Here is a 19,032-nt window from a genome sequence, read left to right as displayed (position 1 = left end):
TAAACAATGATCCACTGAAAAACTAAATACACATTACTGTATTTTCATGAGTAACAGCAGATTTTGTTCGTCGATGGTTTTTGTTTTCCAGCGTAATGCTTTTTGCGAATTTCATTTTGTTGAATACTACTGTATGTTTTGTCTAGCTAAACTTATGTAATTTATGTATTCATCTGGGTAATCAGATCCACTGTTTTTTGTTGCTTTATATAGCAGTAGTAGGTTAAAATGTCACATACTTAAAATTGTCACTGTCACTTGACTACCAATGTGCCATGAGAAAGCATGCTCCGAACATAAGTAGTAGGAAAACCCCAACTTGTGGCCATGAATGCACATAGAAAATGCGACTCTGCAATGCATCCGGCACGCACAGCAAACATCAGATCAAAAGCACATGTGCTGGGACACAACAGCGTTACGTCATTCCAACAAATGGATGATGTTCACAGTGCAAAAAGTATGTCATGACAAATCCTAAAGGAAAATTTCATCTTCAAACATATTCAATATGATTATATTGAACTATTTGTGATGATTTAAAGGAGTCTGGTTTGCTAATTTGCTGGTTTGATAATCTCTATTAGAGGCTACTGGTTGTATGCAGCGCTGATGTCACAGGAGGAACAGTGCAGTAGGTGAGAATGGTACTTAACAGAGCTCGTAGGACATAATGGATAACAGTCAGGATTTGCTGTTATCTCCTACAAAGAAAGAAAGAGCCTCTGTTCTCAATTAGCACCGAGAAAGCATCTAGGACACTGACACCAGCTGGGTCATATTAATGAGAAATCCAACATAGAAATAGTGCACGATGGCTCTGATTGAGGACGAAAGTATTAGCCTCAGCACTGTTTGTGCAGAATATACAAGGGTGATTCTTTGAATCAGTATTTTTGCTTAGCTCAGTTTCATTGTTTTTAATTGGCAGATTGAAATTGTCAGGCTGATGTATGAATAAATTATAGTAAATTGCTGTGCTGAAAAATATTACATGTTTTATGATGTCTGAAATAACACATGGTGGTACTGTGTTTGCTAAATTTGGAGTTATGTCTATTATTAGCTCAAAACTTCAACCTCATCATATTGCTTTATAGTTCAATATGCAATATAGTTAATTGATGTGAGAGAACTGACTGTTGAACACTTCTTTGTACATGACCTGTCTCAGATGAAGAGCCTATAAAGCAATGCTGCATACTCTTTAGATACAAACGAATCATATTAATATAAAGATGAAGAAATGATTACCACTAGAACCATTATAACCTGATCCTTGCACGGCATTGTGGATAATGTATAAAACTGTTATCCAAAATGAAAATAGATCAACATGTTCAATAAAAATGCTTGAGCCAAAAGACCTGCTCAGCACATCATTGTAAAATAAATATTGAATGCCATTTAAGATCACATGTCAACTGTTAAAATAATAAGCAAGACGTTCAGGGTGGATTTTTACCTTAAAAGGAAGTAGAGTGTTGTACTTACCTAATACCTCGGCTGTAGCCATGATCTCACAGGTGTACATTGCAGCCATGAGGCGCTGTGGTTTTGCCTGGAAAGCATACCTGCACGCCTCTTTCATGGAAGCAATAAGCTGACCTGAGAATGGCCCGTAGCAGTCAGCCATGTCTCGACGCCGGCTCTGTGCCTCGCCGTCTTCTCCAAGCTCACCCTCGTTATTATTTGCCTCTAAAGTGTTTTGAGAAATTGTGTCATCCTGCGAGTCCTTCTGCACTGTCTGAGATGGGATTTTCACGTCCCAGCTCTCCACAGAGAAGCAGACGCCCATCAGCGGCTCTTCACACATGGGGCCTGAAAGCGTGGCCAGCTGGAACCCGCTCCCTATGCTGTTATCAAAATCTCGCAGCGTGGCGCCTTCACTTTTCTCCTTCTCTAAATTGAGAACTTGCCACACCGATGGCCTTTGGTATCCCTCAACGCTGTTCAGAAGAATGTTGGGGCCGTAGCGACGCGGTCCAAAAGCCCAGATTCGCTCCACTGCATTCCTCCACTTGTGGCCCTGAAGGTGGTTTTCTAATTCAGCCTTTAAATTGCGGATTTCCTCCAGAGTTTTGGAACTAATCTCTAAAGCTTTGCCCTCTCGTGCCAGCAGGTTGACGTGCTCCATGGTTCGGATGAGCTCTGCATTCTTCTCCAGGAGCCAGGTCACTTGCTCAGGCAGAGGGATAGCCCGAACTCCGATTGTGGCCATTTTGTTGGGGGTAGTTAAGGTTACCAGGCCACTCGAATCTATCTGAACCCCTTCTGGGAGTTTGGATTGCTCCTCTTTGGTTTGATGGATCACGGCAACCTTCTGCTGCCGTCCAAGATCCTCATTCACCATGTCCACTTTGGGTGGGCGGATGACAGTCTCACGGAATGGGATGATGGGAGCAGAGGAACTGATCTCAATTTTGGCAAACCTGTACAAAAAATAATAAAATAATAATAACCATGTTAGTTATAAAGAAATATAAATAAAAACTTGTGCAACTAAGATTAGATTAGACTAGCATCAGACTAAATTTAGCCTCCCTTGTTGATGTTTACAGTTGGCTATATCTGATATATTTGAACAAAATTTGAAAGTCTTTTTTAAATGTTTAATGGGAAGAGTTAATAGGGTTCAAATAATGTGTGCATGTTTACTCCAAATCTTTATTTCTGTTACAGCACATCACTGTTGATATTCCTGAATAGTTTTTTAGTATTATATGTAATATCATTAGTAAAAATCTGTATTTTCTTACCCAAATACTATAGGTAGGAGACAATTTTATAAATTTGTCTCTTCTGCGAGCATTGGTGGTGTAAGAAAGGCTAATTTACACTATACTGAAAATTCTCCTTCAATATCTATTCATCTCTAGCTCTCTCTGGATAAACACAAATTGCAAACACAAACACCTGATGGCTGTCACAATAAATTACTCTGCTAACCAATGGCAACATCAAGCAGGATTAAACATGGATTTAATATGTAGACTAGTTGCATAATCTTGAATAGATTATGCATTACTACAGTATCACTGAAAAGATCCATTCATTAGTTGAAGGGTTAATGATCTGTCAAGATCATGTGTTTTGTTTCTAACCACTTATGGGCAAAGTTCATTAATTCTTTCATCTTAATAAACCAGATGAGGGTTGTGGTCAATTCGGAGCACTGGGTGAGAGCCAGCAATACACCCTGGATTCACAAACTCATTAGTGTAGCCAATCCAACTAATGATGTGTTTGAGAAATAACCAGCAGGAAACCCAGGAGGCGTATGAAGAACAAGTAAAACTCCATACAGGCACCAAACCAAGCTCGGGTTTGAACAGGAGAACCTGGAGCTTTGCCATCATTAAAAAAAAAAAAGACCCATCAGACCAATAACATCTTGTATTTATAGTAATATGAAACATGTACGGTATACAGTACTGTACAAAAGTCTTGAGCTATCCCTCATCTTCACATTTTGCACATTTCAGAGAGGCAGACTTTCTTGTATTTAATGTAGTCTTGAGAAATAGTTCTCCAGGCTTGCTTGTTAAGCCACACACTGACCTATGAATCATTCAAGCATTACAAAACCACCTAATTTAAGGCTTGAAACAGTGGGAAACAGGTGCAGATGATGATAGATGATCAGGCTGGTGATTAGTATACTGGTGATGCTGAATGCTAAGTGTTGGGAACAGATGTGAGGGGAAATGAGGTTGCTGCTGAGGTTGTTACACAAACTAACCAAATTTAAAATTGTATCTTTCAGCAATTGTTCCCATTTCTTTCATTTAATTTACATAATGTAATTAAATTTAATATGAAGCAATGATTGGTGGCTCCAGACATGGCACAGTACTATTAGAATTATAATAATAACTTATTATTACAAGAAGACAAAAAAAAATACACTAAGAATGGCTTATTGAAGCTGGAAGCTGACAGTGTTAAATTTCCTCTATTTCTTATTTCCAGAGCCACTTGTGCATAAACCTGACTATCAGGATGATCCTGAAGGCTGAGGACGACTTCTAAGCTTCCGTTATACAACTGCGTTGCTATAAATTCTACAGCAATGCCCTGGGTCAGTGGGACAGAGTATGGCTAAGTGGTGAACAGAACATGAGCGTTACATCATGAACAGTCGGCCAGACTGCTTACTAATTGATCAACCGGTGCAGAAGGTTCACTGAGATTGCAGTCCCCCCCCCCGGAAACATCTCATAATCCAGTTAGACGCAGACAGTCATCGAGCAGGGTGGGGAGCTGATAATCCTGGAGAGACTGTTTACTCTAAACTTCCAGTGAGCAAAGAGGAGAATGGAGCACACGAGTCGGCTGACAGCTCTCCGGATTAGCATTTCACACAGTAGTTTTTTTTTTCCCTGTCTCTCTTTCTCTCTCGATCCCTCTTTCTGCCTGTCTTTCCATGTCATTATGTTTTTAACAAGTCAGCCAATTTTCTTTCACCTTTCTCCTGCTTATTAATGGGAACCATAGCTCAGTCATTTTTAGAAATGGCTTTTCCCCAATTAAAAGTATGTTGTTCTTTTGTCTAACTGTGTTCACAGCCATCCAAATTGCCCTACTGACTATAAATACAAAGCAAACAGTGGAAGCACCTTACATTGTTCCAATGTTTAAAAAAAAAAAGAGATTAAAACAATTTAGAAATCAAAGTTTTCTACTGGACAGAAATCCTGGCACTTGGTTCAATCCTACTTAATACATTAAAACAATGATCAGTCAGCCATTAAAAAAAAAAAAAAAATATATATATATATATATATATATATATATATATATATATATATATATATACACACACATAATTGTCCAATTTTATATATATATAAATTGGACAATTATGCAAACATTATGAAACTAAAAACATAATGCCAAATGCACTAAAAGTCCCATATTTTACTATTTCTTGAACAAGTTAAAATCTCTAAGTGCCTACTGTATGGTTAATGAGATTTATTTCTAACAGAACAGCAGAGCAGGGCAGAGCTGAGGAACATGCCAGGGGAGGGGATAATCTTATATGAGGTAACATCAGGGGACCATTGACTTGGCTTTCTAAGCCTCGGTCACAAAAATGGGAATAAATGACAAAAAGTATGGAATGTTTTCTTATGTGTTTTTTCACACACACACACAACACACACAACACAACACAACACACACACACAAGTTAGAGCACAACATAAGGCAGGGCCACAGTAAGGTTTTATCTATGGCCTATCCCATGAACACAGCGAGCAAAGTGGGAGAACTCCCTGAACTGGCAACCATTTTTTTCAAAATTTTCATTATTATTATTTAGAAATGCTTACAGGGAACTTAAATTTTTATAGTTTTTAAAACCATTTCAAGTATCATACTGATAGAAACAAAGGACATGTGTCCTTAATGAGATACATTTTAAACCTGTCGTAGTTTTCCTTTAACTAGTAACAAGGAATAGCATAAAACTAATCTCACCCCTTTAACATCTGTTCTAATCTACAACAACAGGTAACCACAAGGTTAGACTTGCAGCAGTTGACCCAATTTGTCCAGGACCGCTGGGGATCATGGGGATATGATGTCATCATCCTGTGACTAGTGGAGTGGAGTGACCTCGTTTTTAGTGGCTGTAAGCCAGGCGACACGACCTGCTCCTACACAGAAGACTGTCAGGGTTATTTTTAAAACCTGGTAATGTTCTCTAGAGCACTTAATGTTTATGGACGAAGTGCTCTTAGCAGGCAGACCTTTGACCCTCGACAACTGGATCCTACTGACCTTGGTGATGACCTGGATTGGCCCCAAGCTGTCATTCCTGCCTCTGTGTTGCATCCACCATTTGTTTTTTCATCACATCTGATGGCCTACATACCAGTATTGTCCAGTAACAGCATTTAGTCAGGTCAAAAGGCTGAATCTACCCTTGATTTTGGTCACCAAACTGCTGTATGTGCAAGTGCTATTTTAAACAATCCAGCCTTAATAGATAACTGGGCTATCTTTTGGGGGGGCAAGTCTTAGTGCTTAGTAGCCAACTCAGAATGGTGCTAATCTAATTTCTTGTAGTGTAGCATATAAGCTTAAAAGTGGCCTTGCTATCAGTGGCAATCAAGAGCAGGGGGGTCAGACAGCAGAAAATAAAAAGGTGAACCAACCATCTGCTAGCTGCCTTGAGGCATCATCCAGATTTCACAGTACTAAACCTGTCTGTTTCCCTGTTTTGTGAACTATAACAGTGCAAACTTTAGAAAGTTTTATCATGTAATATAATTACCTGTAAATTAGACAATGCCGATTGTCAAAGATCAGGGATTTAAAATGCTTAAGCTACTGTAGGAGAAGTGTGTATTAGACCTTGTGAGTATGCTGCTTTAAATGAAGCTAGTGTCACCAGATATAGGTATAAATACACTATTTTTATATTACTAACCACACAGAAGACATTTAGGATGGAAGGATGTATGAATGGATGGATTAGGTCGGTTGGTAGGTAGGTAAATAGGTATTGGTCCCAAAGCAAATTCCAGATCAACATTATGTTGAATAATCCTCATTTTGCTCAAAAATACAGATCAACATTATTTTAATCCTATCCAATAAACTATCTGATCAAACAGAATTTATCACCATATCATATCACCATAAAGAAGTCAGTCACTAATTAATATTTACATGCAAACAGCACTTGACTTACATGTCAACAATCCTTACAATCATTAGTATATTTCCTTAATCTATTTATTTGAATAGAAAAATAATCAGAAACACCCACAGGATCATCTAAAAGCAGATATATTAGACTTAGTAAGCATCACTCGGAAATAAACCAGTGTTCACTCATCATAGCAGACATGTCCTTCATCCTATACTGACAAATAGCATAGATTTAAAAGACAAGGTTAGCTTTCCCTAGCGAACAATAATCTCTCATCACTTCCCCATTTTAGTTGAACTGTGTCAAAATATACACTGCCACATTAACTGCAGTGTCACATCGACTACTCGGTATTATTGAAAATCTGTAAGATTTATGATTTTGACTGGTTCGCCCTATGACCCTAGACATGTCGATCAAGGGACGCTCACATTCGTAATGATGTGTGATTAATGAGGAAACCCACCTCAGATCAGGGAGGTCCTTTTCACATAAATCAATCAAATACTGAGCTCTGAAATCTTTCTATCTTATTTCCCTGTTAAATTTAGACTGTCAAGCAAGGAAACGGTAAAGAGAACAACCACCAAATGTCAGTTTTCTATGACAAAAAAACGATGGCAGGGCAATATACTGTAAGTCTAGTGGGCCATGATGCCCCTGGTTGTCCTACTTGAATTTTAAAACAGATTACCAAAATGTAAAAAACATTTATCAAAATTACCTGGTATTCTTCTGAATTTATGCACAGACATGCTGTTACTGCTGCTAAATCAGCAAATCCCTCCACTGTAATGAAAAGTAATAAATATCCTACATTGTTATTGACATTTATTTAGTACAGAAGCAACGTTAGAAATAACATGCACAGCTTGAATTTACAATCACTCTGGTATCTAGCAGAAACAATATAACCGCATCATTCAAATAATTTACCCAATCCAACAGCATGAAATAATACCAGAAGCAATCAAACTACCTAAATCCTATCATAATTCCTCTTATCTCAAACATCTTAAAAAAGATCAAACTTAAAAATTACCACATTAGGGGTTGCATTAGGGTTTGCCGGAGTTTTTTTTGCTTCATTTTATTTTCATTTTGAATTAAATTAAGTGGCGCCACTTTGATCTTATCACTTCTGTTCAAGAAGTGGCAAATTATGCACATTTTTAATCTTTCCGCAGTTATTGTGGCTACACTTTATAGAATACAGAAAAGCTCTCACAGTATTGTGTAAATGAATGAATTCAGAGCTACAGGTTGCCTGTCCCCCAACTTTCGGCTCAAAGCGGCTTGATCCAGACTCATTTTTAGATGCCCCTGAGGCTGGAGATAAACATGGTAGAAAAGCAGTACAAGTCAAAACTGACCTTGTTTAGGTTCACCTTCTTGTTACACGTTATGCAAGTCACAGCCGAACGCCGCAAATGAGGAAGAGAGATGAGAGAAGTGATTAAGTTGTGTGACGTACTAATCTCTGGCCTGATTGGTGAATTAATAATGGTTTATTTTACACTGTAACTAATGAGTGTGACTAATATAGCATCTGAGATTATTGTCAAGTAAATAAGTGAACAAGTGAATGCAGCATGATCTTAATGCAGGGAAATATATGCAAGTTAATCGCCGTCATTCAAAAATGAGATTTTATGTATAAACCGAGATCGCAATCTTTTTTTTTTGGATTAATCATGCCTGTACTTTTACATTTCTTTGTATTTATCTAATTTCATTGTTTTATTATTTTATATTTACCTAAAAAATGCACACGCTGAAAAATTGTGATGTCCTTTTGCTTGAATTATGGAGGGGTTGAGTAATTTACTACTTTTTTATATTACTGGTTGAATAGTAAACACTACACATGTAGTTGTACAACCTACACAGTACACAGATGTCATATCTTCCATAGCACTAAAATAACGTTGGTTAAAGTAGGAAATCAGAATTGTGCCTCCTTGCTTGTATTACTTGATCTCATTGCAGATTTCGAGACCACAGATCAAAATATTAGATCGTCTAAAAGGATCCTGATTGATTCAGTTCCTACCTAAGTTGTATACATCAGTGAATACTAATAATCTTTTTATTAAAGCAATACCTATGGTATCCCAAAAAGCTGTTTAAGGGTCACTATTAAATATTTCTAATACATAATATTAGCAATTACCTTATGTTTCAGCCAAACCAAATGAGAGACACAAAGAAAACAGAACTGAGAAATGTGTAATGGACTGAAGACAATGACTGCCGAGTAGCTTGTTTCTATTTAATCCTAATAAGACAGAATCTCTTCTAAGGGTCACTGAAAAGTGAGATTACAGGCATCCTGCCATACAGAAATAATGACCCAGCCAATGAGTTAAACCAGTCAGTTGTTTTACTGGCTATGCTATAGATCCCAATAAATAAATTCTGACAATCTTTTTAGAAATTGCTTAATATATTAGTGACAGATTAAGATTAGACCTTGAGGGTGCTAAACGGGTAAAATCTAAACATGTTCAGCTCTTTTGCTAATCTGCTCGATAGGAGCGTGGCACACAGGGCGGAAAAAATCAATCAGGGCCAATGGTGCAGTTTGATTTTTACGCCTCGCTGTCGGTAAGAATCCTCATGGGAAAAAGAGGAGGGCAGGAGTGACAAGCCGAGAAGGAGAAGCCGCACAGAAACGGTAATTAGACGAATATGCAGGCGCTTTGGAGATACCGAGTCGATTTTTTGAGGCTGTGAATTTGTGGAGTCAACACTAAGGGTCTAACCTCTGCCTCAACGACAAGAGCAGAGCTTAATGTTAACATGTGTCTAATCAAAGCAGGTGTAAATGGCGGCATGGACAGGACGCGGCTAGTCAAAATGTCAGAGGGTGAGGGCAAGAAGGAAAAGAACTGGAAAGAGGAAAAAAAGGAGACAGTGGGGAGAGATGCCTGCTAATGAGATGTCTACTGCTAGAGCTGTCCTTTTTAGACAGGAGCTTGTGCTGGAAGCTTGCATTCACCTACTTTGGCACGTTCTTTCTCTCGATAACAAGCTTAGTACTGTATGTAACAAAAATAATCTGAACATCATGTGTACATGTAGAATCCTGGCACTGGACTGCAGCATTCACACTTCAAGTTAGCGGTAAACATTTGTATCCTAGTGTGAATGAAAACAATTGTTTTTTTTAATGAACAGTAGCATCTTAGGTCTTAATTTCTTAAGATCTAATTTCTCACTGTTAAACTGTCAAGGATTTAACAAATATAAATTAGCCAGTGGTGGCACTGTGGCTTAGTACTGTAGTTAGCATTAAGTGTCAAGGGTTGGAGTCCCATGCTTGGGTCAGTATGCATTGGGTTTGCAGTGTATTTATCTCCCCCTTCTTGGTGTATTTCCTCTTGGTTGCTCCCACAATCCAGAGACGTGCAGATTAAGCTAATTGGCATGTCCAAAATGCCCTGTGGTGTGTGAGTGAGTGTGTGTGAGCATGTTCATGCTTATGCCCTGGGACGAATTGGCGCCCTGTTCAGGGTATTCCCTGCCTAGTGTGCCAAGTCCCCTGGGACAGGCTCCAGGCCTCCCACAACCCTGTATAGGATTAGTGCGAGAATTGCCAGTGTATTAAATTAGATAGATATTATTAGATATAAAACATACATGGAATGACCTTTGTAAAATATGAGGAGTTTTGTATGAATAATACTACGATACATAATTTATTATCAGACTATATATAACCCTAATTCAAATGCCTTGATTTTAAGGGCATATTTTTTTCAACATTTCCTATATGCTGATGTACAGGAGTGCTTTTTATGACTGACACTCATTTACATGGGAACACTAACAAACAGGGATTTGTTGGTCGAGAAGAAAATCTGCAGGAGACCTGCTTTAACAATTCATGCACTGCAATGCATTTCTGATGTACATCATTAAACTTTTAGTAGGACCTTCATAAAGTAGAAACCTTGCATGGTCTTTATCAGTTACATAAGACAAAATATATTCATGTATAACCATTAGATCTCTCATTCAGATGAATAAATTCATCCTAATCCTTAATAAATATTTAGTCCTTGAAAACTGAAATAAAGAGTTTAAAGTATGAGCCAGACACTGCAGACATTTAATGTTAAATAAGCCTGGTGTCCTATTCAGCTAGGTATTTTAAATAGCCTTAGTTTAAATGTAAATCATGGCAGAAAAAATTATTTCAAGAAGCTTTAAATATATAATAAATACAATAGAAGGCTTTGAATATTTCTCAAAACCCTGATTTCCAGGAATACTAATTGTTAGAGTTTAAATAGAATGGTGCAACCAACAAAACTCAATCAGAGAGAAGAAGGGTGAAATGACTTGTTAGTGAAGGAGATCATTAAGACAAGTACAGTGACAGATGGACAGATAGACAGATACAGTATATATATAGTCAGCTGTATCACAAACTAACATGAATAATTTCTTATCAAATCTGAATTTAGTTGAAAAGAAGTTAGTGTCCATGTCAACAAATTATATGAAACAAGTTACCATGGCTGCTGTCCCTTGCAGTTGTATTAATGCAGTACAGGTATTAATAAAGTATTTTTTATAATTATTGTAATGCAGACATTCCTTTAACTTCAATCTGTAAAATGAATATGTTAAATACAATATCAACCTATAGGTATACGAGTTCAAAGGGGTTTATATTTAACGTTTGGAAAAGGTATTTCTAGGCATTCTATACACAATATGTAATTTAATGGCAAATATCCTTCAGCACACCACAAATGGTAAAATAGAGCATAACAGCACTGGGACGTTTAACAATACTACCTGTAAAAAGTCTATTACAAGACTATTACTATTATGTAATGTCTAACACAAGTAATTAAATGAATGAGCAATGTGGATACCATGTTCAAACGATGTGATCGTCCTGCAGGTACACACCTTTCGTATAATAAATATGATTAGTTATACAACCATATATTATGCAACATACAGTATTTAAATCACTTGTACGCCAAAATTTATGGCCCCAATTTCCCAATCTTATTCTGGCTACACCCTGCATGATAATGTGCTATGTCACAAAGTGCAAGTCATCTTAACCCAACGCCATGTACATGACTGTGACTTTTGTAGAGCCCCTTTACGGTGCTGTGGAAGGGAAGATTCGCAGCCTGAATGAACTTGCTGACAAATGTGCAGCAACTATGGAAGATAATCGTGTTGGGCTGCACTGGAATCTCAAAGGAATGTTCGCAACACCTTGTAGAACATATGCCATAAAGGATTGAGGGTGTTCCTTAAAGCAAAGAGGATTGATTTCGCTTCCATGGGGAGGTGCTTCCAAATGTCCAATTTCAATTAACAGCCTTGATCAAGCATTCAAACTGCCAACGGTACACCTACAGTAAATATACCCTGAACTGAATTATTTTGAACTTTAAATCTGCTAATCCATAAACCTATCTGTAATCCATACCCTTGACTAACCCCCACCCCTGAACCTTTAATGCTATACATGATTTATGCCACACACATGGGAATGTGCATGCAGTAATATTTCAGTAATATTGCAGTAATATTTTTCAGGCCACAGCATGAAGGTAGCACCAACAGAGCAGTGGCATACAGGCATCAACACTTTCCTGGCACAGAATATCGCTTCAAAGAATATTGATCTGGACATGCAGCAGTGAAGCTCCAGATGAGCTTCACAAAGATGTAACGATGCATGGAATGAGAGCAAAAGAGTGAAAGAAAGAGCTACAGTCGAAATGAGCACTAACAGGTGGGAAATTGAGAGCTGAAAAAGCAGCTTCATAAGCCCACATGCTATAAAGCTCCAAAGTCAAATAGAGACGCTCCATAGAAAGCAGACTGGCACTGCACCTATGAACAAATTTATCATGTAGGTCAAAATGATACTGGTGCATTACATGTAAAAAGAAGTCACATCTAACGATATGCGCTTCATTTTAAACCTGTTATCTTGAATAAAATGTATTCGCATGCGAGTGTTTCAGTTACAGTAGGATGTGTTGAACAAATGAGAACAAATGTACTAAATACCTCGCATTAATCTGAGCTTCTGACTTGGAGGTCAACATAATCAGCATGAGCACCTGATAATTATTGTCATGGTATGACTGACTGTAATTGTATCAGACTGTGATTACTTTTTTAAAAATAAATAATAACTCTAATATTTCTGTAGTAGTATTAGTATAAGGGAAAGTTGAAAACATCTGTTGGAAATTTCAAAATCAGTCAAAAATATTTTTATGCTGCCCTAGACATTTGTAAGAATAAGAATCAATTCACATGAAAGCTATTTCAGCAGGTTACACAACTGTACAGTATTTCTTGTAGCCAGCTGCTAATGAGATAATAAAACAATGATGATATGAGTTATTGGAGAGGTTGTGAAATTTTTTAAAGAATATTTCACATACTTGCAACATAGTAATAATAACAATAATGAAAAGAATAAGAATGCAAAAATGTCATGTCACAATTATTGAAGGCATTTCTAGGAATTTTATCCGCAATAAGTAATTTAATGCCAAATTAAACTTTCGGCATTCCTCAAACGATAAAATAGAGCATAACAGCACTGGGATGTTTAACTATACTACCCGTAAAAAGGTTGGACACACCTGTTAATTTCATGGTCTTTCCAGATTTAAATTCTTTCTACATTGTAAAAAAAAAAAAAAAAAATCCAATAATGCAATAATCTCCTTTAAACGGTTTGTATTGAGATGTGTCTCCTATTTATGCTCTATAAAGCATTCATAATGGCTCTAATCTGTGGTGCACTTACTGGTGACTTTTGGAGCTGGTAACGGCAAAAGAATTTCTCCAGAGGTAAGTTTAGCTCTTGCTTTCCTAAGATGGTCCTCATGAGAGCAGTTACTGTTCTTTTAAGAACTGTTCCAGAACAGCTGACCTTCAGGTCTTAACATAAAAACTGACTGTTGTTTCTGTTACTTAATTACCTAAAGTGTTATTGCATAGTTATGAAAGTAAATCCAGTATCATTATAGAATGTTGAAAATAAATATAAACTTGTGTCGAAAAGGAGGATTATTATTATTTTTTTTTATAATCTTTAACACTTTAAAAAAGTAGCGGGGAGGGGGGGGCATTACAATGCATAATGATGAAGGTGATATAGTTTATCCAGATAGTGATAATCTATTAATACATGCTAAAAAAGTAGAAAAAGGCCAGAAAAATCGTGCATCTTCTATATTTATATCCCTTCTATATCTATAATTACTGTTAAGGTATTTTAGCACACAATCATTATTTCCCTTGACACGGTAAAGATAAACCTCCAAAGTCTCAATTTTACTTCCCTTCTGCCTCATTATATTTCACTCCCGCTCCGGTTAAAGGTAGGAACAGAAAGGGGTGGAGCTGTAGGTAGTGTGTAATCATAGTGCTGGCTGATTGCTGAAGATCTCTCTCTCTCTCTCTCTCACACACACACACACACACACACACACACACACACACACAAAGTGCCGAGAATATTAAATACAGCAGATCTTCATACCCAATCATCAGAGCAGCAAATCATCTGTCACTCATGTTCTAAATCGATTCACCCCATCTGTGTTTATCCCCCAATAATCAACTGCACATTGCATCTCAATCGCAATCTCTCTTATGCTTACTGAATAAAACAAGCCTATAAACACAGCAACAGCTCATCATAGGTGTGTGTGTGAGAGAGAGAGAGAGAGAGTTGAGCATGAGCTTGAGTGACATACAAGTTAAACAAGTTTAAGCAAATATACAAATCAATACATCAAATATTTCTAATGCTCAAAGCTTTACATGGGTATAGCAGCCAATATGTATAAAAGTTGTAAATAGTGTGTGTTTGTGTTTGTGTGTGTATATACCTCTCTCGGAGGTCATCGAGGCAGCGCTGCAGGTGAACCTCTCCAGCCGTGACGAGTACGTGCTCCCCGCTCTCCTGGATCAAAACCTCCACGCACGGGTCAGCCTGGTTCAGGAGACGCATCCCCCGCACCAGCTTGGGCATCTCGCCTACACACACACACACACAAAAAAAAAAACACACACGTTCAGCACACAGACACACACAGAGCGACAAGTCCAGCACATAGAGACACACAGACAGACAAGTAGACACAAAGATACAAAACACACAGACACACATACAGTACAAATAAGATCAAATGTCATAATTATTTATTTATTTATTTTTTTTTTTTAAGTGACTGAAACACTAACTCAGACTTATTTGGTGCCCAAATTTTGCTTCTATATTTTTGACTTCAAACATAATATTATATAAGAACATATATTTTTGAGTTATTATATTGACAAACATATATAGATCTATTAAAAAAGCAGGACAGCAGAACATCAGTACTATTCCACCTTCATACACTCGGCATGCTCGAGTAAACAGAGCTTTGAATGGAGCTACTTCTATTGTTGGCTGTTCAGTGCCCTTCTTTTTTCTTTGGAGGTAACAGTATGTCATAGAGCATCAGAAATCACATAAGCAAGTGTGTTTGAGATGCTGAACACGCTCCCACAGTAGTGAGAGCACACAGGACTCTTATGTGTCGAGTAACAGACACTAGGTAGTGGCAGGAGGCTCAGCAGCAGGATAGAAATGAGAAACCAGAGAAAACAGTGGGGATTTTTATTTATTTATTTTTAAATCTCAGCTCTACTGCAGAAGTGCAAAACTCCTGCTGCAGCTTTTTGTGGGTGATTTTGTGTTTTCTTATAAAGTGGACCTTGCTTACTATCATGGCTCAGGCACTCTTTGCAATAACGCAACCTCTGCTTACAACTCGGAAGCTCTATCTTTGGACAATTAGATTTTCGTTTGATTTAATAGCGGTAATGTTTATTGTCCAATTCGTCTCAAACAGATATAATATATAATAACTTTTTTTTGTATGTCGCAAACTATTTGGAGAGTTCAAGTCAAACCAGGATTTTTGATTGTGCAGAATAACAGAACACAGTTATAAGAGTAAAAAGTACCTTTATTTCTCTATATAATCCCCTGCTACAGTAATGCACTCATCCCAGCATTTACCATTAAGGTAGAAAGGTTTCTCAGTAAACCGGAGCCATGATCAGACACATCTAAAATGCTGACCTTCAGAAACTTCTTTTAATGGCCCATACATGTGAAAAGCAGCTTGAAGCGAGGTCAGGACTGTACAAGGGACGTTGCAATAACGCCCAGCCGAGTTCCTGTAATGTGCAAGTGGTGCTTATGAATGATAGATCGTACTGATGCAAATTGGAGACCAGTTATATGTCGATTTTTAAGAATCATGCGTCCCATTCGCTGAATGTTCACAGGAACGACTGTAGCGGACTCCGAGTGACCTCAGCCAGGATCGTCATTCATGGGCTTATTGCCTTCTTCAAAAACATTTGCACCATTCAGTTGGTTTACTGCAGCTAAGACTCTCATCACCATACTGTGCTGTGCATACTATACTGTGCAATAGTTTTTACCCCATCTTACACCGTCATGGACCCTGCTTTGTGCACTGCTATGTAGTCATGTTCCCACAAAGTTGGGAGTATGACATTTTTCAAAATGTCTTGGTATGCTGAAGCATAAAGAGTTCCTTTTACTGGAACTGGAGTTTCAACATTACTGCGCACCAGTGCACAAAGCAAAGTCCATAAAGACGTGGATGAGGGAGTTTGGTGTACGAAAACTTGACTGGACTGCACAGGGTCTTGACGTCAACCTGATAGAACTTTGCTCTTTGGAATGAGTTAGAGCGGAGACTGTGAGCCAGGCCTTCTCGTTAAACATCAGTGTCTGACTTCACAAATGCGCTTCTGGAAGAATGGTCAAAAAAATCCCATAAACACACTCCTAAATTATTTGGAAAGCCTTCCCAGAAGAGTTATAGCTGCACAGGCGGGGCCAACTGTATATTAAACCATATGGATTAAGAATGGGATGTTACTCAAATTCATATGCATGTGAAGGCAGGTGAGCAAATATAATGCATTTTAAAGTATAAATGCTAACTGTATTTGCTTTACAGTATGTATTGTCTTACAATAATGTATAGTCTTGCAAATTTTCAGGCAATCTTCTAAAACTTCATCAAATTTCATCTGTATGTATCTCAAGTGACATTTGCTAATGCTCTTCCATACATTTAGAATTGCTCACACTGGTAGAGCTATAAATACTGAACCGTATGAAAGCCATACTGTGTGTAATAAGTTTTCAAAAATGTTTTCTAGTCTTGTCTTATAGATTTTATATTTTATGGGTTAAAAGGTGGCGGATGCATCATGTTTTAGAATGTCTGGCCATCTGAGATACTTGCTACTGTAATTTCTTAAGTCCTAGTGACTAAATGACTGCATGATTTATATGTAGCAATTACTGTAACTATGAAAGAAACTGATTAGCTTTTGGAATGGATCCAAAGAGAATCAGGGTCACAGCAAGGTCAACTGTCTGGAAGATTTTCTTTCCTTTTGTTAAGAGTTTTTTTTTTTCATGTTTGAAGTATAATTTAAACAGTACTTTAGATACACACACATCAGTAAGTAAAGAGCCTATTTTACGTGGTGGCATCCTCATACACACCATGGGCGTTGAGATTTACTTGTTCATTTCAGCTTTGGTGGCCACTTGTTGATGCGCATTATGATAATAAGATGTCTGAGTCATAATTATGTATTTAAGCAGAATATCCAGTTAACCATACAATTCATAGCGACACATTTATGTTCATTTATTTTTGCTTTAGTCTGTAAGTGTGTACACTAAATACTACCTAGTGTTAAAATCCAAATTGTTTTCAAACTTTCTTTTAACTTTTAATGACCCTAGTTAAACTTATGGCAAACTAAAATAATCCTGCATCAGCAATGAAAAAGCTTCACCTCTACAGTGTGTGTGTGTGTGTGTGTGTGTGTGTGTGTAATCAGTCAGTTCCTTTGTGCTCTAAATTGGGAAACATTTAACCTTCATCTGCACTAACGAGTTCCATATGAGTGCAAGTATTACTGTGAGCTGCTTGGGGTTGGCATGGCATCTATGATGCTATAGAAACTTGTGCCACACACACATCAGGAAATGGGTTTGTGTGTTTATCTGGGTGCATACTGCTTATTATAACAAAACAATCAAGCTGAGTGTATAATTAAAGTCAGTAATTAAACATATGCATTGTTTTCGCTTAGTCAAAAATGTTTGGTGACTAAAGTTTAAACTATATGGGCAAAAAGTATATAAAAACCTGGCCACTTCACACATATATAACCATTCTTTAAACCGCTGCCACAAAGTTGGAAGCACAAAACTGTAAAGGATGTCTTTCTATGCTGTAACACAGAACCCTGACCTCAACCTCGCTGAATACCTTTGAGATGAATTGGAACACTGACGGCACCCCAGACTTTCTTGCTTGAAATCGCTATATATAAATTTTTTTCCGTGGCCGAATTCACACCAATCCCCACAGGCACAAAAGCCTTCCCAAAAGAGTAAAGGCTATTACTATAGTAAACAGGGACCAACTTATGGTTAAGTAATTCTTATGGCTTTTGGTTTAAGCTGTTTAACAAACATATACAAGTGTGATAGTGTATGTGCACAGCATTTCTGGGACAACCATGTATAAATCGTTAAGATACTCTTAAGCACACGGTCACGACTGCTAAATACATCAGCATTACTGGAAATATTATCCTGTTCACATAGTATTTATAAAACTATTTAAGCATGAACAACTGATTACAGCTTTGTAACAAAATACAGTTATGTTACCCAGTATTCGCCACTTTACATTGAAAAGGGAAATGTCTCTAAATAAAAATGTAGATATGGGAATCTTTCAATGTATTTATACTTTTTACATATTTACTGTATCCTTTTTTCAAGCATAAAAAAAAAATCAATGACATATTTGTGGTTCCTGGGGCTTTCATATTAGCTTGACAGCAGGCTAGCATAGTTCCTGGGGCTTCTTCTACAACATTATTGTTATTTCCCTTTTGACAAGTTTGCATTTCCAAGCTCAGTCAATCAGTTCATTATCTCTGTAAAATAACTTTTATCTTTAAACAAAGTAGAAGAAACTCTTTGTGTAAAAACTTTTATGCAAAAAAAAAAAAAAAAAAGTTTTAAACTATAAACCATTAAAGGTCCATGCACTTAAAACAAGATATAATATCTACATAATATTTAAATTCTTACAAAGGTCAAAAGTTATTTTTAATTCTCACAAAAATTCTAAAGGTTAAAAGACATTATAAGAATTTCATATCAAATCTGAGTCTTGCTTTTTAGCTAAAACTTTATTCAGCCAAATTATGTTTATCTTCGCTAAGATATA

The 19,032-nt window shown here is 37.2% G+C and overlaps 1 protein-coding gene across 2 annotated transcripts in view; it reads right to left on the bottom strand.

Moving 5' to 3' along the window:
* Nucleotides 1–19,032, bottom strand: part of efl1 (elongation factor like GTPase 1) — a 157,753-nt gene that overhangs the window by 15,886 nt on the left and 122,835 nt on the right. For both annotated transcript variants that reach the window (XM_053513061.1, XM_053513060.1), the window contains exons 17-18: nt 14,563–14,710; nt 1,495–2,432 (exon numbers count right to left, since the gene is read on the bottom strand). In XM_053513061.1, coding sequence (XP_053369036.1) covers nt 1,495–2,432; nt 14,563–14,710 — 1,086 coding nt within the window. The remainder of the gene's footprint in view (nt 1–1,494; nt 2,433–14,562; nt 14,711–19,032) is intronic.

The sequence above is a fragment of the Clarias gariepinus genome, chromosome 15 (assembly GCF_024256425.1).
Source record: "Clarias gariepinus isolate MV-2021 ecotype Netherlands chromosome 15, CGAR_prim_01v2, whole genome shotgun sequence".
Taxonomy (NCBI): Eukaryota; Metazoa; Chordata; class Actinopteri; order Siluriformes; family Clariidae; genus Clarias; species Clarias gariepinus.
The sequence above is the reverse complement of the archived record's forward strand: the minus strand, read 5'-3'. Positions and strand labels throughout refer to the sequence as shown.